The sequence below is a fragment of the Pezoporus flaviventris genome, unplaced genomic scaffold (assembly GCF_033815535.1).
Source record: "Pezoporus flaviventris isolate CSIRO_AGI_PZ_B2104156 unplaced genomic scaffold, CSIRO_AGI_Pfla_v1 ptg000055l, whole genome shotgun sequence".
NCBI classification, from domain to species: Eukaryota; Metazoa; Chordata; class Aves; order Psittaciformes; family Psittacidae; genus Pezoporus; species Pezoporus flaviventris.
In genome coordinates this window covers 5,589,382-5,617,110 of record NW_026892603.1, presented here as the reverse complement: position 1 = coordinate 5,617,110, position 27,729 = coordinate 5,589,382, and the positions used below count along the sequence as shown (strand labels likewise).

Sequence of the window (27,729 nt, the reverse complement as noted above, 5' to 3'; positions counted from 1 at the left end):
GGTCTCCAGGAAAATAGGTAATAGTTTATAAGCAGTATAATGCTACATCTAATCCTGAAAGCTGAATGAATGACATATAAGCAGTTCCAGGTAAAGGTTCATTGGGGAGGAGAACTCTGTGAAACATTGAGTTATCCTCCAGTAAAGCCAATTTCACACAGCAATAGGCTTTTAATACTATTCCCACCTTATAATCCAAATCTAGTAGACTCTCCCTACTGCTGTGAAATATTTTGATATGTTTACAATGCTTAAAAAGTATCACCATGGTTGAATAAACTGTGCCAAAATAAATGAAATCTATCTGGTAATTGACTGTGCTTTCTTTTCTAATCAGCTTTTGAAAGGAAATTAAGGTTTCTGATGCAAAACAAATTAAGACTTTGTTTCTGTATCTGCCTATCTTTCCTTCCCTACCAAAATGTAAATCTTTTGGTCCACTTTTACAAGATGGAAGACGCCGGTTTAGGTTTCTACAGTGATTAGGTTACTACAAGCTTCATGAAAATTGGCAGCTGGAAGGAGAAGACCCAAATATGCATCTTTGATGCAAAGAAAGACAGAAATTCAGAAGCTGACTGTGGTTGGAATCAGCCAAACGGCCATGCAAACACACATGTAGCACCCTGGCTAGCCACAGCGTGTACTTCTGGTGGACGTCAGGAGATGATGGAAAACTTGGACTTACTTTTCTTGGGAGAGTTCGAGGACAACATTAAAATCTGTTAGGCAGTAAGGTGTTAATAGTTCTACTATTCACAAAATAAATTGTTTTTAATTTGTTTATTCATGAACTTGATAGTTCAAGAATGTTAGGGAGTTCTTTTATTTAAATGTGAATATTTATTACTAATGTACAGCAAACAAACAAATTTCTCCTGAAATAAGTGGACTTTAATGGGGTACTGTCAGAATCACACAAAAAATAATTTCTAACTGTGAGCAGTGAATTGTATTAGAGAAAGGAAGATATTATTTCCACAGAAACTAATTCTTCTTCTCCTTGCCTCACTGCAGAGCTTCTGACTGTAACGCTTCCCACACCTCCTTCTGCCTAGCTCCTTGCGACAATCTTAATAGAGAGAGAGTCTGGCTGAACCTATTGTTTGATATGCAAATCTTTTGAGAGAAACACTACATTTGAGAGAAAAAGGAGAAAGCTTTTGTGTACCAAGGTTGGGTTATTATTAGTTTTACTACTATTATTACTGTTATAGATGTTTCGTGCTATTTAAGAGCTAAATAAATAGTAAGGTAATTTCTAAGGAGATGGAATAGCTGCAGAAGGACTGAAAAAATATTCAGCATTACATGTTTTTTGTTTTTATTTGATTTTTCAAATTATTATACTGTTTCTTATTTGGATTTAAATGTCAATACATATGGAACGTCGATCTACTTATATGGAACCCTGGAATTCTCCTATATGTTGAAATTCTGACACTACTCCCTTTCTTCCTTTCAAAATGCTGAGATTTGCTATGAAGCTACCACTGTCTCCCTAATGTGTTCCAGTACAGTCATACTTATTACCAAAAACTGAAGGCTTCTGACATAACTACTAAACTTCCAAGGAATTGTTTGGGATTTAGAAACACTGTTCTCATTGACTTTAACAAGATTAGTGAGAGTCTACTGCAACAAAGCTTTGAAAATTTAGGTGGAACAGTTAAACATTAATGACTACAATGGTTAGACTAAATAAATTAAAACAACTGAACTAATAATACCATAGTGCCTCTCCAGAATTTTTATCATGACAGTTTCTCATAAAATAAAGAATAATTCTTTATGGAATATTATTTTGCCTTTCCTTCAAATACTCTTTTTTTATGTCTCCTGTTAGCCCTAACAAATAATTCCTGCAGTAGTACTGTTTACTGTATTGGTGCTTTAGAACTGGGCAAGCTCTTTTTTGTTTTCTGTTATTTTTAGGTAATCACAAGTATTTTAGAGCTCATATAAGTTATTGCTTAAGTATTTACCATTTTGGCATTATGATCAGTGGCAGAAAATATACACACAAACATCTTGAATGTTGAGGAGATAGATAGATAAAAAATAACAAATGAAAAATTAATATTGGTGAACTAGTTCTGAAAATACAATATTTACAGCTACAATGCATTTCAAGGCCAGGCTGGACAGAGCCTTGGGTGACAAGGCTTAGTGTGAGGTGTCCCTGCCAGTGGCAGGGGGGTTGGAACTAGATGATCTTAAGGTCCTTTACAACCTTAACTCTTCTATGATTCTATTTAACTGATAGGAATGGGAAAATCAGTAGAGAAAGTACTAATTTTCAGTATGGCTTGAAAAAAAAATAATAACAAAAAGAAAGAAATGGATGAAAAGTCAGTGTATAAAAATTAATAAATAAACAGCAGCTTTTACTATGGTAACTGTGGGAAGAAAGGACCGTAGCCAGTAGGAAATCTGGAATCATAGATTCTGTATGCAGGGGAATGGGAATCCTGCAGTGAGATCTGACTGCATCACAGAAGGGACTAATGTGGACCCCAGCACACAAAGCTAGTGAGGGAAGCATAAAAACAGAGCAAGTGTCCATTTTCTTTTCTGCTCATCTCTGCCTTCTCTGTTCCCAACATCTCCTTCTAATAGCCCATCTGCAGATACTTCCCAACAAACCTATAGCTATGTGCTGGAAGCCTTCAGAAATGGAGAACAGGAAGGCTGCTGTGATTCCTCAGTGGAAGAGGAATGCCTCAATGGCATTGAGGAAATCCTAACTATGGAAGAAGGCCATCACTGCTGTGCTGGCACTTGCTCAGGTCTTTGCTCTGTGCTGAAGATATCATGAGCTCCAAAGTGTTGCTCCTCCAGAAAGCTTTGCACAGAACAAAACTGACTTGTCTGGGACACCAGACAAATGGGAGCAAGCACAGCTTAATGCGCCACTAAATGACAGGACTGTGAATTTCACATGTGAAGTAGCTGGGAGTGAGTTGCAGTCAAAGAAAATACTCTTAGTCAACAGCCCAGGCATCTGGAAGCATCTTTCCTATGATGGCATCTTATTAACACCAGCTTTTAAAATAGCCATAGCATATGACTTAGATAAAGTGCTTAAAGTCAATGTCTTCTGCAGGAAGCAGTGATAGGCAGAGAAGGCAATTTTGGGTGAGCAGCAAAAGTGAGTTCCATACCATTTCAATGTTTCTATACTCAATAATCAAGTTCCCTTGGCTGTAATTTGCCACAAACTTCTACAAATTCTTGGGGCACTGCTGATTTGCTGCTGTGATTTATAGCATGAATTATAGCATTCACAGGCTTCATTGTGCTTCATGGTAGAAGACACTTTTTGGCAAATAACCACATTAAATTTGTAGCTGGAACTAGCTGCACAGTAGCTGGACTTAAAGGGTTTGATCTTGCAAAACCATACCAAAGCAAACAACTTGAATATTGATATGAGGGTGCACATTTTGGTTTCAGAGAGGCAAGCCATATAAGCAGAGCTGTGTGCTGGTTTACACATATTAAGTTGGATCATATTGTTATCTCAGTTATTTCTTCCTTCATGCAATATATTTATTATTCTTAAATAATCCTGATGGTTATACAAGCAGAAAATAAAATCACTTTAGACAACAAAGCTCTCCATTTTTGTAATTCACCTAATTTTGAAGTAGCTGACTTCCTTCCTCCTCTTCTGTATTTGCCATTTAAATAAATAATCTAACAAACAGAAAGCATGGATTCTGGACTTAAAATTCTGTCATTTTTCATCTTGAAACAAATTCTTTACATATGAGTTAAAAGCTCCTCAAAGGTCTTCTAGCAACACTACTTGATGTAGTTTGGTAAGAGCTTTGGTAGGAGGATGCTCTAATTGGTGCAGATGGACAGCTAGAAAGCTGTCAATTTACCTCCACAGCTTTCACTAAACAAAGGAATTTATATATAAACTAGAGTGTTTCCTCCTGAATTAGTTTAATTCTCATGTTTATTTCCATTCATACTCATTTTGTTTCTCACTGATTAAATTACTTTCCAGATCACCTTGTTTCTTCCATCATGCCTGATAGTTAAGCACTATCAAATTGGTTTTGCTCAATTTACATATTAAATTCAATAGAATGTGTTATCATGAAAGTATATGCTTCAGAATGCGACACCCTGAAAACACGTAATTTTCTGTGTTAAAGTGGGTTCAAAACCTGTGAAATGTTTCTCTGTTTTCTTCCTAGGCAGCTAAATTTTCTCTATTTCTAGTCTGCCCTGGTCTAAGCATTTAGCTCACAGGAAGATAAATGCTTTATTTTATAAAACAAGAAGTTAATATTATTAAGTTCAAAATTGGCCATTTTGGCCTAATTAGGCAGTTATTCAGAATATTCTGAGAACAAGTCAAACCTACACTAAGAGCACTGGTGAAATCACACTGAAAACAAAGCAACTATGCTTTAATTTGGTCAGAAATATCAGTAGAAACAGTCACTTCATGTTAGATTTTAATGCAAGCTCTGATTGCTAAGTAAAAATTCCCAGTTTTTCAGTGCAAGTTAGCTAATTTGAGTTAATGAAATCCATTTAGAATGAATAAAGATTACAGTCCTTTTGATAGTGTAAGTGCACTCCAGTTGCTGGAGCCCGCTAGGCTTATTACATCACCCATCACACCTTTTTTAGGCTCTTTATTCTCAGTTCTTCTCTGCCACACTTGTGCCAGAAGGATGTGCCTGTTCCTTCTTGATTATAAACTGATACATGAGCCGTTTAGAGCTTTACAAGACACTCTGAACCTTTTACACTGGCCCTTAACAGCACACTGGCTTAATAAAAGGAAGCTCTGAGTGTATCTAGGCAGCGTAAGCATTTGCTGTGGTTGGCAGGGAAAAGAAATTGCACTGAGACAGAACCAAGATGCAGAAGGATGAGGACTTGTGTTAGTTCAAGTATCTATGTCAGAAAAGGAAAATAACATTTCATATTAAATAGGTGCCAGCTTGTTTAATTTAAAGACGTTCTCCTTTTAGAGAGGAGATGCTACTAGCTCTATCCATTTTTAAAAGACAGGCTCACCTGAACCTCAGCTACCTGCACTTCTTCAGGATCTCAGGTGTTGCATGTACACTATATTAATTAATAGAAATATATCTATGTACATTTTCTAGATGATAGCATTCTAAATTGGAAGTTAACAGAATACATTTGCCATTTTCATAAATGCTTTTCCTAGTATCAGAACAGAAATTAATAAAGATAATTCCTTTCACTGATTCCAGTGACCTTGAAGGAATCTGGTAGATTTGAAAGTTTTAAAAGTTTAAGCCAAGTAATATTCTATTGAGCCACACAGAACTATATAAAGCATGTAGTGAACTGAATGATGCTAATGTATACAAACAAAAACTGACCCAGGCAGATTCTGATCATGGTATACTCATACAGTCAAACAACAAATATCAGTAAGTGCTGGAAACTGAAAAGAACCAAAACTATTGAGTTCCTTCATAACTTGACTTATAATCACTGTTGTATTTCAGTGCAACTACTATTAAAAACAAAACAAAACACACACAAAAAAAAACAACCAACAAAACAAAACCCCCCACTTCCAATAAACAACACAATTATTTTTAGTATCTATTTTGTGTTGAATCATGTTTAAAAGTGTAACATTTTAAAATGTGACACATTTCTGACAATTTTGTAAACTTGTGTGCTAACATTATCTTAGGTACTGTTTTGTCTTATGCATGGTATAAAAAGGAGTTCTTTGAATTACTATCTCAAAAGTTTAAGTTTTATGTTCTTTTAAACCAGTGTTCTTAAGTTTATCGGGAAGAAGTATACCTAAAAGTACTGCTTAATTAAAATTCAGTATATGATTCCTTGGGTTTTCACTTAAAGGAGTAAAATCTCACCAAGCAGCTTTCATTCTTTCTATTTCTCTCACAAAGAGAAAGATTCACTGAAAAAATATTTGTGGCATCTTTTTCTTCCCCACCTTGTCAGCCACAGGAGATGGAAAACAAGCTCTTGAGCCTGGCCAGGTATCCAACAGCACTTTTAATCTTGCAGTTTTCTTAGTTCCTCCTTCTAACACTGAATAAGGGTAAAGACTATCAGCATGCAATTATCAGGTTTTGGGATTTCTTACAGCAACTTTAGTTTTATGTACCCTGGTTAAGGTCCATAAAGCCAATGGAAAAACAATCAACTTCCTTTTTCTGTTGGATCCTTGACAAACAATTATCAGCTTTTCCCATAGTTTATTAGCTACTCCAGTTTATACCCGGTAGATGCTACAGATGCTACAAGAAATCTTTTGAATCTTAGCCAGAAGATTTGTACAAAACTTCATATTCAAGGATCATGGTTTTTAATTTTGCTGCAATAGGAACCTCATTGGTCTATAATGTAACAATGCTCAGAAGGAAAATGAAGTTCTTATTAGTGCCTGAACATTTTGTGCTGAACTACACATAATGGTTTGCTTTTTCCTCGCAGAAGGATTTGCTCAGGATAGAAAATAATGAAACACAGGAAAAATAAGTCTGTATGAGCTTTGGGAATAAATAGTCATGTAGTCCTTGATATGGCATGATGGCTGTAGGGTCAGATATCTCTGGCTAGCAGAACGTTTGTTCTCATTTAACTTTCCATATATTAGGTCAATTAATTAAATTTATTTTGCGAAGTATTCAACTTTGTGTTTAATATCACATTAAAACCACTACCAGTAGTTAATTCCACTTCATGAGGCAGGGAGACAAGAACTCTAGGTACATGAAAATCTTTCACTGGACTTACGTGGTTAAGCTTCAGTTTGAGAGACAATGACACCTTTGCAATGGTGCCCACTTTTTATTCCATATAATATACCATATTCCGTACTTTCAGAGGAACAGATGTTCTAAGCACATCTGGACTCACTTTGCATCAGGACTAACCTACAGGACATGTGGGTTTTTTAGAGATATGTGTGTACAGAGCATGATGTATATGACACGAATCAGACAGGACTGGATAGGGTTTGTGCTGAGCGTAGCCTCCATGCAAAAGTGCTCTACATAGTGCTAGTCTCATAAATAGCATCCTCTTTTACTTCTCCACTGGTCCAGAAACATTCAGTGCCTATGGTATCTGCTGGATTTTGGTGGTCTAGTAATTCTGAAGCCACTTAAAATCAAGTACAAAACAACAAAATACTTACGGTTTTCTCCCTCATTTTTTTGTTGTTTTTTTTTTTATTTCTTCCCTTCGCGGTGCTGGTCTATATATAAACCAATTGAATATACCTTTCTTAATCTTTTTATCCCCAGAGTGGCCGCAAAGCTGAGTTTAGGGTTGAAGTAATTTCACAACTGTTTATCACTTTCAGTGTTAAAAATAAATTGGACCAACTTGGTGTTTTCAGCTCTCAAGAGTTTAAAAGTGAGAATTATAACCAGCTATGCTGGGAACCAGCGATTCAGTGAACTTTAAGCTTTTCTTCAGGCACAGGAAGCTACACTCATGCTTGTCAAGGAGATTAACAAGAAATCTGATTGAGTCTGGAAGACTATTGCTGCAGTGGATTACAAGTTTGATCTTCTCTTTTTGCAGGGATAAACAACCTCAAGGGCTAGGACACTGGCACAGAAAAGCAGATAATATCACTGCTGTGAAGAAAAAGTGTGGCCATATGGCAGGCCCAGTAAATGAAAGTAAATGAAAGTGAAGCAATCCATTCAATAAATGTATGGTTATGTACTGTCATACAAAATCATTACTTTTATTTTTGTGTTTGTAGATTAACATGAACCCTTTCTCCAGCTCCTTTCTATCTTATTTATTCAGGCTGCATGTTCTTTGGGAAAGGCCAATCTAGTATTAGGAGTATGCATTGGATCCTGGAGCTATCATAGTGAAAATGTTTAAAATTGAGTCTTTGAATAATCAGATTAGAATAAACACAGGGATAAGGATTTATAGCTGCCGGCGGAGTGTGAAATTTCTAAAACTACATAGTATACTACATAGTAAGGAGGGAAATTCAGGAGAATTTAGCAGCTGACAAAGGGACGTATCCTCTAACTCTTTGATCTCAAGGACTACAGGGTATTCAGGAAATACTTACAAAAAAAAAAAAATTATATAAAAAATAGAGAGTGTCACAACTGGTCATTTCCCTCTAGACTGCATGTGTTACTGTTTCTTAAACAGGCCATATCCCTGAATAAAAAACCAAAACAAACCCAACCCAAGTAACCAAGCAAAACCAGAGACAACAATAAAAAAGCAGGATTTCAAAGATCTTTGTAATATTCTTTTTTTTGTGTTCAAAAACTATTGCAAGAGGAATCATCACATATATAGATTATATATAGTTGTTTGCAAAAATAGGGTAGCTACATACCTTAGAATAATGCCCAAAAAGTAAATCACAGGAACAACCAAAAGCATTAATTTCAGTGATAGCACATCTGCACTAAATGCAGCTTTCTCACTTCTTGGTGAATGCTTTCTGAGTAAGATCAAGAAAACGATTCTGATGGCTATAACTCTATCCTAAAGCAAGATGATCACTGAATCAGATAAACTGTTAATCTGGTTAAAGCTTGTTGCTCCTATTTTGCCAAGGCTGAGGTGCTTTGCAGCAAAAAGCAGCCAGGACACTTCCTGCCAAGAGCCACACATCTCATGCATGTTTCATAAATATGTTCCTCCACTGAAAACAGAAGGATTAAGCAAACACTAGTTCAATTTGCAAAAGCTTCCACTATGAATAACTCCAACAGAAATCTTGGCTCTATTTAAAGCAACAGTAAATTCTCATTGCATTCAGTATGTTTAACATTTTACCTCTAATTTTTATCCACAATACAAACTCTTTCAATTTAAATGAGAATAAAAAAATAATATCAGTGCACTGAGTATGATGGTGCCTATTTTTATTTCACTTCTTAAGCTTCTAAACCTCCAAGAGATGCCTTTTTACCATTAACTAAAATCTCCTTAAAATTTGCGTAGATTAATCCAAGCTTATGCCTGCATTAGAAGTTCACAGAAAATATTAACTCAAAGAAGCCAAGATATCACAATAAAGCTCTGCTATTTGTAACATAACATCACCACATGGCGAAAGTTTGTGTGAAATAGATCAGTTCTCAAGAAAGCACCTTTTATAGCAAGACAAGAGGTATTTCAACAAAATAGCAATGCTGTATTTAAAAGAGTATTGATAGAGTCCTCCTTTACTTCGAAAATCATAAACTTTATGCAAAAATGGAGAAATAAACATCAGCAAGGTTTGCTTTTCAAGCATGCTAGGATACCAATGTGGAATATTAAAACACCCTAAGAAATAGGCTTATTGCCTGATATGCATTATGACCATAATCACTACCATGGCACCTCACACTCTTGGGAAACCAGTGAAGAGAAGATAAAGAGAAATTTTCCTTCCCAGACAGTAAAATGGTAAGAGAGCTGTTCACAAACAGCCACTGGGCGACTGCAGTAGCCTCTGCTCCTCTAACGATGCATAGATGTACGTGCAGCTGGAAGGGCTTGGAAGGCTGGCGTAGCACATCACTCAGTGGCCCTCTTCCAGCCCTGGTGACGCAGAGCTCAGCCCTAGAAACCCTGCCTGCTGCTTGCCCAATGTGACTGTCTCTCTTTTAAGAACTGATGTCCCCATACAGATCCAGCTGCAAAAGGACTTACCATTTTCATGAAGAAAAGAAGAGCATATGCCATTTGAACACCATAGATGAGCGCTCTGCAGTGGCTGCATGCACCTCACCATGTTAATATGTAACATATCACCTAAAGTACAAGTATTACAACACATTTCATGTGTGTATACTATATCTAAGGCATGTATTATGTGTGCACATATGTGCATACTTTAGCAGAAATTATACTTACAGCTGCACAAAAATCACTTATTTATAATGCACATTCTTCATCCTGTTTGTATTTTGTAGTGTGCAAATAATCCTACAGCTCTTTTTTCTTCCATTCAAATAACCATCAAGGAAACAGTGCAAATCCTTCAGTCTTGCCCTTTAAAATCATTAAGTATGTTCTAGATTGCATAAATTTGCAAGGCAGAGGGCAGTGCTGCACAGCAATAACTGAGATAGCTCTTAACAAGCTTGCCTGGAGACCAGCAGCCATGGCCTTACAGTAGTGCCAGGCAGCTCTGCTAGTCTGAGCAGATTCAGTGTGCTATGCTCATGTGGCTGGACTGCTACCAGAGTGAAAAGAAAAGGCTGGTTTGCCCAAAGTCATATTGCTGTGTAATACAGCATTTTGCTAAATAGGTTTCCTTAAGGCTTAGGGCGTACTTGAAAGCGAACTCTCTGGTCCCTTAACTTATGGCATTAGCCAGCATATCCAAGCACACCTCTCACCAGAAATCAGAAGTTAATTCTTCTCCTCTGTTGGAAGTTGCATGCATTAATTAGTCCTAAGAAAATTAATAGTCAAGATTGCTTTAAAAAAAGCAAGGCTTATTTGGCTTAGAAAACAGATATAAAATCCAAAATAGTATAACAATAGCAATTCTACAGAATTAATATCATTAGGTAAACAAAATTATGCAAAACCTGACCTTGGTGAAGTTAAATGTATGCATATACAAAATAGTAAATATACAAAGTAGCTCTAAAGGTCATCTCTAACCCCTTGGATTGATAAAGTGACTTTTGTGAATCATCTCTACTTGTGGTGGTTTAACCCCAGCTGGCAACTAAGCCCCACACAGCCGCTCACTCATTCTCACCCCCCGCCCCCGAGTGGGATGGGGAAGAGAATTGGAAGGGTAACAGTGAGAAAACTCATCAGTTGAGATAAAGACAGTTTAATAAGTAAAGTAAAAGCTGCGTGTACAAACAAAACAAAGAATTCATTCACCACTTCCCATCAGCAGGCAGGTGTTCAGTCATTTCCAGGAAAAACAGAGCTCCATCATGTGTTAACAGGGGTACTTGGGAAGACAAACAACATCACTACCTATGTCCTCCCCTTCATTCTTCCCCCAGCTTTACATGCTGAGCATGACCTCATATGGTATGGGATATCGCTTGGGTCAGTGGGGGTCAGCTTGTCCCGGCTGTGTCTCCTCCCAGCTTCCACAGCCCCAGTCTCCTCGCTGCTGGGGTGGAGTGAAGAGCAGAAAAGGCCTTGACTCTGTGTAAGCACTGCGCAGCAACAATTAAAACATCCCTGTGTTACCAATACTTTCCAGCACAAATTCAAAACGTAGCCCCATACCAATTACTGTGAAGAAAATTGGCTCTATCCCAGACAAAACCATCACAATACCCAACTGAAAATCCAGTTCTAAAGGAAAATGTTGGTCTCATCCAAAGCAATCATGAAACTCCGTTTGGCTGCAGTGACATGAAAATATCACCCTGGATGATCCTTCCTTCCTCCCTGACCCTAAAATATTAAAAGGCTCTTAATACAAAGCCTGCTGTAGCCGATGGGAAACTCTCTTTTAATTTAAGCAGGTTTTGTATCAGTCCTTGTACGATGTTACGCAAAACTGGTTAGAACCAAGTAACGTTGTTCTGGATCTACAAAGATCCCTACTTGGTATTAACAATCTTTCAGTAGAAAACAAAGCACTAGAGAATACAAATACTTTTGTGTCCTTTACAGATGCACTTCTAAGTCAAATATGTATCTTATTATATTCTTTGTGCATGCAATGCCAACTTTTTTTTTGGTTTTAAGGTACCAAATCACATACTCATACAATGTTTAAACAGCTAATAATCTTCTAGGTATTTAATATACAGTGAATTCCACTTTTCAGATGTTGTTTTGGCGAGGGTATGATACACCTTTTTGTTCAGAGAGGCCAGGTGTCCACCAGTGATCCTCAGTTTCTTGGTAGGTATTTTTCTATGAAGGCAATTTTCTATTTCAAATTCTTCAAAGTTTTACTTGAATCATTTAGTTTTCCTGCTTACTCAGGAAGCAGGTGTCACAGCTGTAATGAGGGGGTGACTGGAAAAGGTGCTATTCCTTTTTAACACAAAAGTATCCAGTGTTTCTAGCATGTCAAGAAATAGCATAGCCATAACAGAAGGAAAGCTCCTGACAAGGAGAAGATATATGAATGAAGAAGATTTCTCAGGCTAGTAAGCAGAAACCCTGGCTATCTAGCTGAAGAAAGGATAAGAACATAAAGACTGAAGACAAGAAAAATTGAGACCTTAGGCAACACATCTATACACATTTGTATACTGCTGTCTCTGAGCTTTTTCATTTTCAATAAATGCAACACACAAACAAACAAAAAATCCATCCAATTTTCTGTGTCAAAATTCATGTAGAAAAACATTTCCCTGTGACAATAATTTGTAATGGAGAAATTCATTACGCTTCCACTGCACATTTTATATTCTCTGCTTTCCTATGCCTGAGTGAGTAGACCACTTGTTTCTGTCTCTCCATTCTCCTTGCTTTGAATATAACAAATCTCTCTTTCTGGGGTCTCAAAAAGCTCATTCTTCTTTCCCATAAAAGCCTTCTATAATGACTGAGAAACACAGCAAAATACATCTATGCAGAACTTCAGATACACTACTGGACTGTTTATTTTGTGGTTTATGTGCACACAGGTAGATAATGGAATGTTAAGCTTCATCCAGGAGAGCTTCACTATTTATGAAGCATACTGTTTAAGCTCCATGAGCTGCTGAATGCAGCTACAAGACTCATTTGACTGCTAGGGCAAGCACCTAGGCTTCAGGATTAGGAGGTCTATCGCTATATACAATATAAATCATATCTACCTGCCTGACCACTGCATGCTGTGTTCCATGGTAGAAGTATTTCTTTGGCAAGATAATCCTCTAATTTTGAGGATCCCATTGCAATTTGTCCTCTATTCTTTGTCAGCTCAAGCTCAGGTTATTAAATTGTAGAATTTGTAAGAACTTGACTAATCTTTGCTCCAGCTAGCAGACCAGTTGTGAAATATTTGATTTGATATGGGAAACAGGTAAGGTTTGAGTCATCTTTTTTATCCTCTCTATCTAAATATTGCACGGCCGTCTAGATCACCTTTAAGCTCACAGCTGCTGTAGCCTGGACCATTAGTCAGCTCCTGACTTACTCCCCTCTGCCAGGGATTGATAAAAGCAAACCATTGCCAGGGTGCTGGAATAAAGAGCAGTTCGGGTGGTGGTTTTTCACTACCTATCCACCCATCCATCCATCCAAAAGACTCCTTTTGTGTTTATATGCTGTGCCACCAGCATAAAACAGCTCCTGAAAATTTTGTCTCTCCTTATTTTGGGGAGAGAGATGTTCAACTGCTTACTCTGTGACACTGCATTACAGAAAAAGGGATGTAGGCCCTTCTCCAATACTGAATAACAATTTGCTGAACAACTCCTTCTGGTGACTCAGCTGTTAAATTTTCATACGTAAAAATAAAATTGGATACAAGATGGAAGATCTTCTGAAACCCTTTTCCTGTTCAAAGGTGTAAGACAAGTTTTGATCAGGTACAGTAACGTATGGTGAAATACAAAATACTAGGATCTTAAGCTAATACAAATCATTACTGACACTGAAATCATTAGGAGAAAGTATATCAAATTAAAATACATACAGCTGAGGTACGATTTGTATGTACATTTTACATAGATCTTACTTAGAAAAATTAAAGCTTGAAGAATACCATTACAAGGCTATGTAGGCAGAAATGCTATTTCCAAATTAATCATAAACCTGGTTTTATTTTTATTTCACACCATTGCATTAATACAAACTTGTCATTAGCAGTCTAAATTCAGAACAGGGTGCACCAGACCTTCTTCTGCAGTCATTCTGCTTCTTTATTTTGAATAGTAATTTAAACCCACTGGAACAACATGCTTGCTTTTATTCTCAACCTAATTCTCACTGCATCCTAATAGGCCAAGCAGTCACGGTATGTGTGATGAACAACTCCTGCATTTCTTAAAAACGTGTAGAAACTGATGGACATAAACAGAGAAAGCTCCTGCACCAAAATGAAAAACTTGGTGCAATGGATGTAAAAAGTGATTCAGCTCCATATCCCTCTTCAGTCAAATGTATATTACTATTTATTTTTTTTTCCTCTGGAATAATTTGTGAACTTACCTGGGCTTTTATTAAGGGGAGGAAGAGGTATGATCTGCATGTGCAGAAAACCACTTCAGTAACTGATCCCTGGTCATTTTAAGCACATTGTCTCTCTTGCTGGGATGAATTTTCCTCCCCTAAACTTCAGAAATGCTAGGAAGTTAAATCTGTTTGACACATTATGAAGACAAGAAGGAGATTATCCCCTGAACCCTCTATCAAAATCCCATAGACTACCATGAGATGTGATACTAGAGTAGGAAGTCTGAAATTGGGATGAAAATCTGTTTTATTCCTGGTGATAATGAGTTCTGCTACTTTCCTGCTCTCAGTCTAGGGAAAAAAAAAATAAGATGTTATCAGTACTGAGGAAATCTTATTAGATTCAACCCCATTTTAAACAGCTAGGACCAAAATCTTCATTCAGACACACTGGTGACACCCCATTAAATTCCAGCAGTGGCACCACTGGTAGAGAAAAATGGCACTCAGATTTTTCACCATTAAGTAATCTGTTTTCATTACCTTCTCAGCAGTTTGTTTCATTTGCCTGCAGTAGGGAAAGTAAAATTAGAAAACATTTCATGTTCATAGTTAGTTTGCTTTGACATGAAAAAAACAAGTCTATAAATTTGCCTATTGGGTTATGCCTTGTGCAGTTCTCTTGTAAAGTTGTCTTTACATTATAGTGATGAACTGTAAATGGTGTAGTGCATTATTTTGTCCAAAGTAATTCAAATTAATGATCCTAGAAATATTATTTGAGGTGTCTATGTTATAAAGCATTGCCAATAGTCATGACTATTACCAGCAGAATTTCTATTCTCCTTTGTAATGTATGCATTGCCATGTGATAATAAACTATTTTACAATCATGTTCAGAACCTGCAGTCTTTTGCTGGAGTTTCACATGTGAGTCTTGTATCAGTTCTGGTAGTAAATGAGTGGCAGGTAAATACTGATAGCAAACTATCAAAAGTCTGAATGTTTTGTTCTTGCCTTGACTTGCGTACTTAAATTTTCATTTCACATTACCTAAAGTAATACTGATTCTGACTGAAAATAGAAGAAAAAAAAAACTCAACCCATGTAACTCAAAATGCAGTGATCTCCTAGGCTCTTCAGCTTGTAACTGTGAGAATGACATTAGCTTAAAAACTCTAAAAATTACCTGTTAGTTTCATTCACATGAAACTTCAAAAAAAGGAAGAAGAAAAAATGTATAACACTCTTGTAGTTTAGACAAATGTTACTCTGGATGCTAAAACCAGACTTGGTTCTCATGAATGAAAGGAAACTGTATTTTTTCGCATTCTACTGGCTCATGTCATTCTTGCTAAGAAAGCGTTAAGCTTTACCAACCACAGAGAACAATATTATGAAATTATAAAAAAATCCACAAAGTTCATCATCAGTTGGATGGCACCAGAATTAACACACATTTGGAAAACATGCCATCATAGTGGTATCCAGAGGCACTCTTAAGAATCTTAGAGATCAGAGGAGGAGATGAAATGATTTGAGCTTCATATGAACATCTCATGAATAAATACTGATGCCAGGACCACTTCCAAGGAAAAGCAGACTGAGTGTGAAATCAGAAAAGCATTAAAGCAGCTTCTGGATTTCAAAAAGAGAGGTCTAAAGAGTAAGCTTTTCTGTTAAGCAATATGAAAAAAAAAACCACAAAACTCTATTATGGCAATGATGCAAGTGAATCCGTATTTTTTTTTTTTTTTGAGTTCTCATAGACCTGCTGTGCTTCACGTTGTCTTGGAGAAGTCTTCTAGCTCATACAATTGCTTTCATAATAAGGCTGGCCAATGAGTAGAAACAGTAACTTTGCGCGCACTTGCACCTATCTTTCTTTTTTCCTAGAACTCATTTTCTGTTCTAACTACTTTTTAAATTCCTTTAAGAACTTTTCAACCTTTCTGACAAATTATTACAGTCCAATCAGCACTAAACATACATTTGCTTAGTTTTAAAGGTCATTCAATAGTCACACACCAAACTATCTTTAAAGGTAAAGCAGAGCTTGAAAACATCTGAAATCTATTTCCTCAGATGACATTTGCCTAGAAATGCTATGCAAAATTTAAATTATTTTTAATATCAGGCACACCCTTCTAATTTCTTAGAGGCAGTGAGATATTTAACACTCACAAGGAACTTTCCTCACTGCAGGCAAATAACACAAATCCAACTTACTGGCTATACTAAAAATACAACCAAAGGAAATACACTGCAACTTGCTGCAGAGTGTGTGTTCATGTGCCAAAACTATGGAAACCTGTCATTCTTTCTGTCCTAGGTGAGCAGTTAATTTCAGATTTGGTCACGCTTCTGCATCACAGGATCACTGATAAGGAGGTGCAGAATAATCTGACAGTGGCAGGCAAAATGCTGTATTGTAAAAATAACAGACGAATCTTCTGTCTGTGGCTCATTAACAAGACACACAGGCCAGGCCTACACTGATCATTCAAAATAAACCTGACACAAACTGGAGGTTAGCAGCTGTATCTATCTTGGCCAAAACATAGACAGCAGAGTATCAGCCTTTTTAAGGTAACAGGACATCAGTTTGAGCAAAATTACAAGTCACAGTGTTAAAGAAGGACCTCAGTTTGGGATTTAGTCGTTTTATAAAAGTTAATAGCCAAAGATGAACATTAAAAGCTAAAATAAAAAAAACTAAACTGCAATCACTTCATGATGTCTACAGGGAATACCATCTTTGACTTCATGGAGAAGAAAGAGTTGGAAGATGGTTTTAAAGAAGCTTTAAAGATGCTTAAATATTTTAATATAGATGGAATATTGCCAAGCTGTGGAAACATTCTCTTTCAGAAACAGTACACTACAAAAACGCAAAGAAACATACTGAGAGACCACTAGTGAGCAGTTATAAACTAAGGCCAAGCACGTGCTTTGGTTTTACATGGAACAAATAGTTCCTCTGTCCCTAAGGAAAACTCAGAATAGAAAAAGGTAAGCAAGAATTTGAGGCCTTGCAGGTCTGGAATTTTATGAAATAAAAAAAGGAAACAGGGATTAACAAATTAACAAATGCAATAAACTTGCATTTGTAAGTTTAAAACCAACCAAGCCAACAAATACCTCCCTCCCCCAAACTACTAAGGAAATAATAACAGATCACTAAGACAGATCAACCCATAAGTTAACTATAAAATATCAAAAAATGTGGAACTTCTAGGGATCTGAAGAACACATAATGTCATACTACCAATAATGATGAATTTCAATGCTTGTAGATCCCAAAGCTGAAGATATAGGCAAGAGATGAATTTCTGCCCACAGAATAACTTAATACAGACTTACTGTAAATACTGCAGTGAGAAATTAGTCCCATGGAACCAAAAAATAGTAGTATGCTTGTATGAAAATAATGTTGTTGGACAAGCTGCTGTCACAGAAAATATGCAGCATTCTTCATTTGACCCAGTTTCCTTTTGGAAATTATTTAACCTTTTAAAATTACTGAATATTTCAAGCATTAAAATTGAGAAACAGAATTTTTATGACACTTAATAGTTTTATGTTAGGCAAGTACAGTGACTATTGACCATTACCACTTAAAATAGGACAGAATGAAATATTGCAACACAACCATCTACTTCCCCAAAATATTCGGATAGCAACCACAGTCCTCAAGGACACTAACAGACTGTACCCACCACTGTAAACTTCATCTCAGTCATAACACTCATTTGCTTCTTCAGACTCCCCAAAAGCCTATCAAACAAGTGAAAACTTCAAGTACATCTACCATTTTGGTATATAATGAAGATGATCTGAACTGCTACCAAAGAAACCCCAAGATTTTTTCATATAAAATACGAAGTCTCTGCAAATACTGTTAATTTGCTGTCAATTACTACAGAATAGTTTTTCTTCTGTTGCTGCTCAGTTTGTTAATGTATCTGTCAGCTATGGTTATCTGCATTCTCAAGAGTCTACTTTTAAGTGGACTGAAACGTACCAAAACAGAAATAGCTGTACAGTCAGATAGTCCAGAATGACATCGCTTACCCAAGAATATATCAGATGCTCACAGAAAAGCACAAAGAAGAATCTACTGATAGTTACAGACTTAGCCATGCACTGAAATACGAGAATTCACCCTTGCCAAAAGGTGTTTTTGTTCTTACATGAAAATCTAATTTCTCAAATCCTGTACCCTGCTCTGCTTAGGGTGTGCTTCCCTTCCTTAAAAGTGTAATCCACAGGGAATCTTGAATATGTTCCTAGAATTTTATTTTTTCCAATATTCAAGATTGTCTTAACAAACTGCTTACAACTTTAAAAAAAGCAACCAACCAACCCACAAACCAGAAAAAATAAATATAAGAAACAACCCTTTGCACAACTTGGTGCTTCCCCCCTTTCCACCTTCCCTCCAGCAACGTATAGCAACATCTTTTGCCTCCCTGCTGGACAATGACTTCTTAGCATTTATTTTTTCGCTACCAAAACTTTTTAAAGTAGAAAAAATCAGGTACAACTAAAAAAATACACATATACGCACACTCAAACACATGCTTTCAAATTCTTGCAGACTGGTGTACCGCATGGACATGTAATTTCTTCTCTGAAGTCAACAGACTGTGTATAAAGCCCATCAAGACAACTCTGCTTTCTTGTTGAAAAATTAGCTTTTGCTTACTATTTGATCATACCAACCGTTAATAGGAGGATATTCTCATTTTGCAAAGTTAAAGAGCAGACACTTCAAGTTTCAGATGTTTATTAGGCCTCATCAAAAACTTTCAAACACATGATTAAGTGCAGTGTGAGGCAAGTTTGATTATTTCCAGGATGATAAAGCATGACAATTGTGCGGATGACTTTTGGAAGACCTTTCTGTGCAGCTTATGGAGATGAGTGTGCTGTTCAGAAGTCAGGACGGTCCTTTTTCAGTCTACTGTAGTCTACGTTAACTGAGTAGAACTAGGAAAGAGAGGGGGGGAAAAAATGAGTATCCATTTTCCATAGTATTTACTAAAAAACATACGTAATTTGAACTCATGTCAGGAAGCTGAAATCACAGTTTGAGTCTGGACACTAAACCTTTGAGGAGCAGTAACATTTTAATACTATCTTCATTCTGCATACAGTACTAGAAGCTCTGCATTTAAAATGAGGCAGTGCTTGTGTCTACAACTAGAGAAAACCCTGTATATCTCTTGTTTAAACCCAAGAATTAAAAGTGCATTCACAGGAAGTTCTTACAGTAGCGCTGAGTTTATCTTTTTTGCCCCAAAATCTATGTGTTTCTGTATACTGAAGCACCACCTTGCTTGCCAAGTGGCACAAAGCATGGTGTACACAATGAGATCACAAGTGAACATTTTAGAGCACTCCTGCAAAAGTTTGGTTAAAGTATCTGCATCCAGAACTGTAAGATATGACAAGGAGGAAGGAAAGTAAGAATAGATCCTTTCACACTCTCAGTTTACATTAATAAAGTTGGATCCCATTATAAGCAATTCAAAACAGCCCAAGCAATCAGTGAGGACAATGAGTCTCCAGACTAGAAGCATATTTTGGCATCCCAGACTGACTTGACATCAGCCATGTGACGCTTCAGCTTTTCTTTAAGAATAACGAAATATTTGTCTATTAGCTTATTTTTAGTTATGACCAAATGTAGTATTTCTTTTTACTTCCTCAGAGAAAACAAAACAGCCTCCAGCACACTCAAATTAAACCTTTCTGTAAAAATCCTACAGTAATGATCAGATCTTCAACTGTTTGGGAAGACTGAGGAAGTTGACACACCTCCTTAGTCTTTTCTGTAAACTTGAGAGAAGTTTACAAAAGAAAAAACAACTGCACCAAGCATTAAAACTTATATCACAGCTTTTTACTCAACAGTCATCCTCAGTTTAAGAGTATCTGCTTTTCCATTTCCCACAGTGCAGATATGGAAGAAAAAAATCACCAATGATACACACACACCCAAATATGGTAAACCGCAAGGTTGTGTTTGCATGCTAAGAGAGAAGAGGAATGCTACGCAAGGCATTCACACTTTAAGAGAATTTGTGCTGCACCAAGTTAAATTTGCCTCTTTTAGACACTTAAGAAACAGTAACATTCCAGAAACAGCAATGAAAACAAAGTATTGTGTTCCCCTGGACCTTGAGGGGAGTCACAACATACTTTATTTTGGAGAGTGGGGCTTTTTTGCTTATTTCAGCAGTTGGAATGGTAACCAGACACTAGCTTTGAAAACATTGTAGGTTTATTTTTTTAATAGCTTAAAGATAATCCTTAACTATTCTTAACAGGAACCTAGTAAAATAGCACTTTAGTAAAAACGTAATAAAACCATAATTTCTGCAAACTACCAAATGTTTTACACATCTTTGCTTGCTTCTTCATTAGTTCACGGAAATAACTTGATTACTTAAAGAACACTGCTACTACATCCAGTTACTTACAGACAAGTGTTTTGTTTCCAAACAGTCAACTGTAGAACTGAATTAGTATTTATGTTACAGACTGACATTTTCCTGCTGTGCTTCTCATGAGTAAAGGCCAACAGTTTAAAGCTTAGAAAGCTTTAGTTCAGAACTTACACAGTTTTGTCCTTCTCCCTGTAGTTTATTTCTGAGTATTATGAGCTGATATATTCTTCCTCTCACATATGATTCCTCTTTTTCTCCGAGTGTAATATATACGACTGCTTCCATACAGAATTCTTTCAACCCATTACCAACCAACTCTAGAAAAATTTTAATTCTCAACCCAGCGCTCTCTGCTTGGAGTTCTAAAGACAAGCAAACATTGCACAGCAGAGGAAATACATTACTCATTCAGCTACTTCCCAATATACTCAAACATCTCAAAGCAGTGATTTTATGTATCTTAAAGCAGTGATTTTATGTTTACCTTGTACTGATCACTGGGAGCCAGCTTGTTCCAAGGTTCTGGATTATTTGTCTTGTCCCAGCTATTGAGAAATATAAGATAGGAGAATATATTAAGAAAAATCAAACTACCTTCAAAATAAATAAAATTCATATGTGGTTATTAGGCCATGAAGTGTAACCCATCCAAGTACATTTACAAGTACCTTTGTTAGCAGTCTCTAAATATCATACGATAAACAAACAAATCTTCCGATCAAGGAAATATCCTCACACTTAGTGCCAGTGATACTGGAGCAAGACATTAAGGCCTCCAGAAACATAAAAACCAAAGCAGTGAAGTTTACTTTAATATATGCAGCAAATGGACTGGGCACTGTGAATTATTTTATACATACCAGACATCAGGGTTGAACATTGCCAAACGCATAAGATACAGGCCTGCGCCAACGCCTCCAGATCCAATGATCAAAAACAGAGGGATCAACTGTAAGAAAAAAAACAAAAATGTTACACGAGAATATAACAAATAGTATTATTACCTAGCATTTCTAGCTAGCACAGTGACAAACCAAAGAGCAAGCTCACATACTTTGCGCCGTAATGCCCAGCCCTCTAAACCCCTTCCTGTGTGCAGGATATGCCTGGGGTCAGGGAGATTAGCAGCTATGAAGAGGGAGACACGGAAAACATACTGCTACATGCAGGACAACCAAACGTGCTGTAACAGCACATTCCACTGTCCAAAACAGTCCCTACTATTAAATCCCTGATCATAAAGAAATCGCGAGTGGGGGAGTGTAAGGAATGAGGCGAGCAGGATCAGTGACAGAGCCACCTTGACCGTCGCTGCTGCATTACGAGAAGGACCCACATATACTACAAAAAGAGAAGGACGTGCCGGTGCCTCCCGGACGAGCCCTGAGCTGCCCCCACGCCGTCAGTCCCGGCCAGCCGGAGGGGGCAAGCATCCAGAGGGAAAGGAGATGGACAAACGTGGAGAAGGGCGGCCGAAGGGCCGAGGGCAACGACCGCCGCCGGGGCGGGAGAGCGCAGGGCGGGGAGGGCGGCCCGCCGGGACACTGCCGCCGGGCACTCACGCTGGGGTGCTTCTTGGCGTGGCTGATGATAACGCGAAACATGGCGGCAGCAGGCGAAGATCTCCCTTTCTACCAGACTCCAGAACCCGTCCTCCCCTACAGCTGCCGAGGCCCAATGTCACCCGAGGCCCCCGGCACAGCAGGTGCCCGCAGCTGCAGCCCGGATGTAGCAGCTTCGGCGTTCGCCTGCCCGCCACCCGCCGCGGCATCCCTGGCCCGCGCTCTCCGCGGCAGCCCTCTCCGACACTGCCAGCACTCCGGGCTCCGCAGCTCCTGTGCTAGCGGGCCCCCGGCCGGCAAAGCGCGCGGAGAACAGGCACCTGCAGGGGCACCCCAAACCCTCTGCAGGGCACTGAGCAGGCGCCACCGCCCAGCAGCGTCCCGCCGCTTCCCCCCGCCCGCTGTGAGGGCGGTGCGGTGCCCGCAGGCAAATCACGAATGGGAGTTGGGCGTTGGGAGGTTCCAGCAGCCGGTCCTTCAGGGCCGCACGCCTCCCGTTTGCTTCCCCTCATGCCGCCTTCTAGCCTCTGCCACGAAGCCGGGGGCCAGGAGCTGCCGCAGCCTTCCCGCTCGGCAGCTGCCCTCTGCTCTGTGGTAACCGGACGGCTTTGAAGGTGCGCGGCGGTGTGTGGGTGACCAGGTGTTCACCCGTGTTCGCCTCCTCCGCTCTAAGGTAAATCTCACTGTGGAGGTCTGTCTCTGCCATCACGCGGGTTAAAGGCTAAGGTGGTGGTTAAACGTGAGGCAGGAGTTAGGGTTTTGTTGTCTTGAAAAACATAAAAAGAGTGAAATGAATCATAAAACCGCCAAGTTAATTACTATTGTATAGTCAGGGTGGCAAAAGTTGGCTGCATGTGCAGCCCTGTGAGAGACCTTTGGTATTCATATTCAGTGTACAGATGATAACACAATGAAAAACTTGTCTTTGGCAGAGAGGTTTGTAAGGAAGTCTTTCATACTTTGGCCAAGGTTGGCTTGGGATTTGTCATTCATTAGGTAAGAAAGCCAACAGGCTGTTGGGTTACATCATCAAGGGCATCACCAGCAGAGGTAAAGACGTCATTGTCCCACTCAGGCGCTTGTCAGGCCACACCTGGAATACTGTGTTCAGTTTGGGTTCTTGTGGTACAAAAAAGACTTGGACAGCCTGGAGAGGGTCCAGAGAAGGGCCACAAAGATGATGGAAGGACTGGGAAGCTGCATGAGGAAAGGAGGAGAGAACTGGGTTTGTTTGGCCTTGAAAAAAGATGGCTCAGGGGAGACCTTATCACCATGTTCCAGTAGTTAAAGGTGGAGACTTTCTTTCTACAAGTGTTTACATGGAAAAGGGGTAATGGGCACAAGTTAGTCCCAGGGAGATTCCAACTGGACACAAGAGGAAAATTTTTCACAATGAGAACAATCAGGCATTGGAATAAACTCCCTAGGGAAGTGGTGGACTTCCAAACAATGAACACTTAAGATTCGGCTGGACAGGGTGCTGGGACATCTAGTCTAGGTCATGCTTTGCCTATAAAAGTTGGATCACATGGTCCTTGAGGCCCCTTCCAACTTGCTATTCCATGATTTATGAATTCTAAATCAACAGGGCCACTTACTGTATAACAGTGTGTCTGAGTGCTGCCCTAGTTTGTTCTACATTGCTATACATCTTATTTTATACAGAACTGGGAACCTAAAGCCTATCTTTGGCTAGGATCGATCACCAGCTACTTTGATGCATGATTTCCTTTACAAAAGGTAACCCAAAAGGTATGTTTGCATCCAGTCATTAAGAAATTAATTTTTAAGTAGAGGGAATGTCAGCATGCTGCTAATCTAAGACAAACAGTCCTTTTCCCAGGATAGAAGCAGAATAGCGTTACATGCATGTTAATGGTTTGGGTGGATTTATATCAAAGTAAAATTTAGTGGTAAAGAATAATGAAGTGGCAGAGAATAAATGTATTTAAGCAAACTGATGTCTTTTATTTCATTTGCCAGTTCACAGACTGGCTTATGCTTATTTTCAAGAATTGTCTCAAATTGTCCCTGTCACAACAAATAAAAAAAAAAATCATATACTTTACTTATTCCATAATCAAACCTCATGGCATCTTGACTGTGGATCCATGGTAGAAGTACTGGCATGCTTGTGTTCTTGAACCGTCCTGCAGTTACATAAATTGTATGTATTAATTTATAGTAATGCTGTCGATGTATTGGACATACTTGAAGACTAAGAATTTTCTATTGTCAAGGATCCGTCCATTCCCTTAATGGGAGTGAACATTTTACCACTCTTTTATCTGTCGCTTAGCTACTCAAGCTAAAAATAAACACATTTATTTCCTCTTAAAGTTTGCTGTCTTTGTGTTCACACCTGACAATTAAATTTACGATGCTTTAGTTGGGCTAGTCACTCATTTTGCGTGAAGTTATTTTTGTGTAGGTTTCTGCTTTTTAAATAAGTGAATTCGTAAATCCTTCAGATGTTTTGGCAAGGTTTTGTGATGAACCGGTCCATTAAGGTGTAAGGGGCTAGATTTGCAGTAGTGCTCAACAAGTCCTTCAGTTATTCCAGTATTTTATCACTTTTTACTCTTTTCTTTTATTCTCCTGTACAGCTTCATTTCATGCTTGTCCTTCTTTGATTGCTGTCATACCTTGTTCATTTGTCCTTTTGGTTTCAGAAACTTTCTTCTATTCCAGGTGCTTAATTTTCAAATTTGATGGTCCTTCTGTTTCTAATGCCTTTCTTCCTTAAAGCTTACCTGTTATTATGAATAATATATCCATAGATTTCTTCTCTGTTTAACATCAGTTATGGTGTGCTTCATTTTTTTATATTAAAAGCAATCAATTTTAGTCACAGGTACAAGCATGTCTGATCTCCTGAAGAACAGGAATATGAAGTCAGTATAAAACCAGAGGTTAATTTTATTTTTTTTATTATTGGCTAATTTTTTATAAAAAATTGAACTGAGTTTGCTGTCTGAATAAAGGTGTTCTGCTTTACCAGAAAAGAATAAGAAGGTATTGACAGCCATTTTCAGGACATACTGCTGCCTAGGAGAAACTGATGCAGCTGCCACAGGAGTATCTGTCAAGCAGACAGTCTGGGAACAGAGCAAGCTGCTCAAAAACAGCTTCTGAAATGTAAAAATGCAATTTAAAAAAATATATAAATGACTGTGCAACAGCTGTAAGGAATGATGCATGAGACCTCACGTTCACTATGTATTCCAAACATTAAAGAGAACAATATAATGTTAACAAAGAAACATGAAACCAGCATATATTTACACAGTATAGTCTTATTGCTGTGGTATTATATGCACAAGCTGTGCCAACAAAGGATTACAGAGAAAAGAATAAAAAGATTCTGTATCTCCTAATGTATTTTTCTGTATTTTTGTCTTCAACAGAGCATGTCAGTATTTTAATGGAAACACAATTTATAGAAAGAATATGGCTCCCAAATCTAACAGTTTCAATAAACTAAAACTTGTTCTCATTTAAAACAGTGATACAGCCCTTGGAGGACAGGATGAGACCTAGATTCATAGATCCATAGATAGAATGGATTTTGGTTTGGGTTGAATGGGAGCTTAAAGATTGTCTAGTTCCAACCCCCCTGCCGGGGCAGGGACACCTTCCACTAGACCAGGTTGCTCAAAGCCCTGTCCACGTAATTTTGATCAAGGTATTTTCCACAAACCTGGGCTGGAGAAAATCTCATCTGTCTTTCACTAACACGAGTCATATGCTTTTGTTTTCTGTATGGGGAGTGTAAAGATGTAATCTTGCAATTTATGAACAGGATACTGTTATTTTAGAAGTAAGAATGTTATTCATGTACCTCCCAGAGGAAAACAAATAATCTGCCTCTTTTCTGCTGTAGTTTTTACAGGAAGGTTATTGGTTTACTGGATAGAAATTGGAAAAGAATGTTTTACAGGTAGTTCAGAAATGCAGTATGTTTTATGCATTGCAGCAAGAAGAGACATGTCAATCCAGCTGCTAATATCAAACTATTATTGATTACATTAGCAGTCTTTGAATTATGCTGCAGATCTTGACACTGCTGGGTAACAGAGCAATCTCACAAGCATCAATGTGGAGCATGTTTTGCTTGTGTTTCAGTGAATGGCAGTGCTGTGGGGCAATACATTTCACAAAACTTTAGAAATGGAAAACTTAGGGTTTTAGTTTAACCAAGTCTCTGAAAGATACAGGTGGCTCCCAGGGGCAATCTAAAGTAGAGCTAGAATGGATCACTCTTTCAGGATGCCATCCTTCACCCTTGCCAAAACCATTGAAGATACAAGCTGATGCCCAGGGATGGACTTGAGCTGCGTTTCAGGTGTCACTGGATAAACCTCATTCTTTCACTACGCTTCATAGCAAAACCAAGATACCTGCAGCATCCTGCTATAAACCTGTTAAGACCTAGACAGCTTGTGCAGAACATCTAATAATACCTGTTTCTTGGTATTCTCATGTGGTTCACACTGTGCAAAAACATTCACCTTGGGGTTCCTCTGACAATGGCTGTGGTGTCAGACACTGCAAGGGCTGATCAGTTTTGTAAGTAGTCTGGTTTTTGCATGCAGTTGAATTTATAACTGAGGATAAACTATTGAGATCTTGGCAGTGGTTTGAACCTGTTCCTGGTTTTGCCAACTGAAGTGTAATTTAGAAGCAAACAAAATCTGCGTGGAAGGGCATAGTGCCAGGTTCTTGTAAAGAAGGAAGCGGTGGACCTCCAAGCTATCTCCTTTTGACAATTACAGTATCTCAAATTATCACATTCACTTGAATCATTAGTACTTTAGGCACATAATTTCTAGCATAGCAGAGTATGCAATCCAGGCCTAGCTTTCCTCCTTTCTGGGTATTAGCCACTAAATAAATATACTGTACTTGCTTTACTTGGGAGAAAGGAGATAGACCGTGTTTCAGCATGGATGCAAATTGAAGTGCTGCCCTGTACTCTAACTCATCTGCCACAGATTTTGCAAAATGACATTTTTTGACTGTATATGCGTCATCTAGATTAGTACAAAACCGTGTTCTGATTCTAAGAATACAACATATCCCATGATCTCTCTTTAATAAATCACAAAAGATTTATCAAAAAGTGTATGAAAGTAATTGCTTTGGTTACTTTTGAGCTTTATTTGTGGTGTTTTTGGAAGCTCCTACTGTCTTAAAAAGTGTGATGTACCCCTTACCAAGAAGTAGTATTCCCATATAATTTCTTTAAATACTGTTTCCTTTAAATGTAATGAATTGTATTACTATATTTATGGGAGAAGGGTAACATTGATGGTGACTGAGCCCATCCTCCGTCTCTGAAGAATATGTACAGCATACTGTAAGATTCATGTTATATGATTTCATGATTACCTGTAGTATGACTTCTGAGTAGGAATGTATTATTTTATTTGAACAGTAGAGTCTAGACTTAAATGAAAATCAAGTGAAGGGGAAAACTACAGTATATCTCGATATTTTGCCTTATATGTAAAAGACATCAGCTTTTCTCTGAGAACAGGCAGAGCATAGAAGCAAATTTAATTAAAAAGGAGTTTCATAAAGTACGTTCTTTTTTTTATTATTCTGTAAATGTGGTTTTCATCTTACATCACACAAGAAAT

General features: G+C 38.0%; 1 protein-coding gene across 1 annotated transcript; it reads right to left on the bottom strand.

The window, feature by feature from the left end:
• Nucleotides 1–18,842: 18,842 nt before the first annotated feature.
• Nucleotides 18,843–22,241, bottom strand: NDUFA4 (NDUFA4 mitochondrial complex associated). Its single transcript, XM_061469260.1, has 4 exons — nucleotides 22,088–22,241; nucleotides 21,386–21,474; nucleotides 21,010–21,070; nucleotides 18,843–19,062 (listed from the first exon to the last, which is right to left on the bottom strand). The coding sequence occupies exons 1-4, from the start codon at nucleotides 22,127–22,129 to the stop codon at nucleotides 19,006–19,008; spliced, it is 249 nt and encodes an 82-aa protein (XP_061325244.1). The 5' UTR covers nucleotides 22,130–22,241; the 3' UTR covers nucleotides 18,843–19,005.
• Between the last annotated feature and the right edge of the window lie 5,488 nt (nucleotides 22,242–27,729).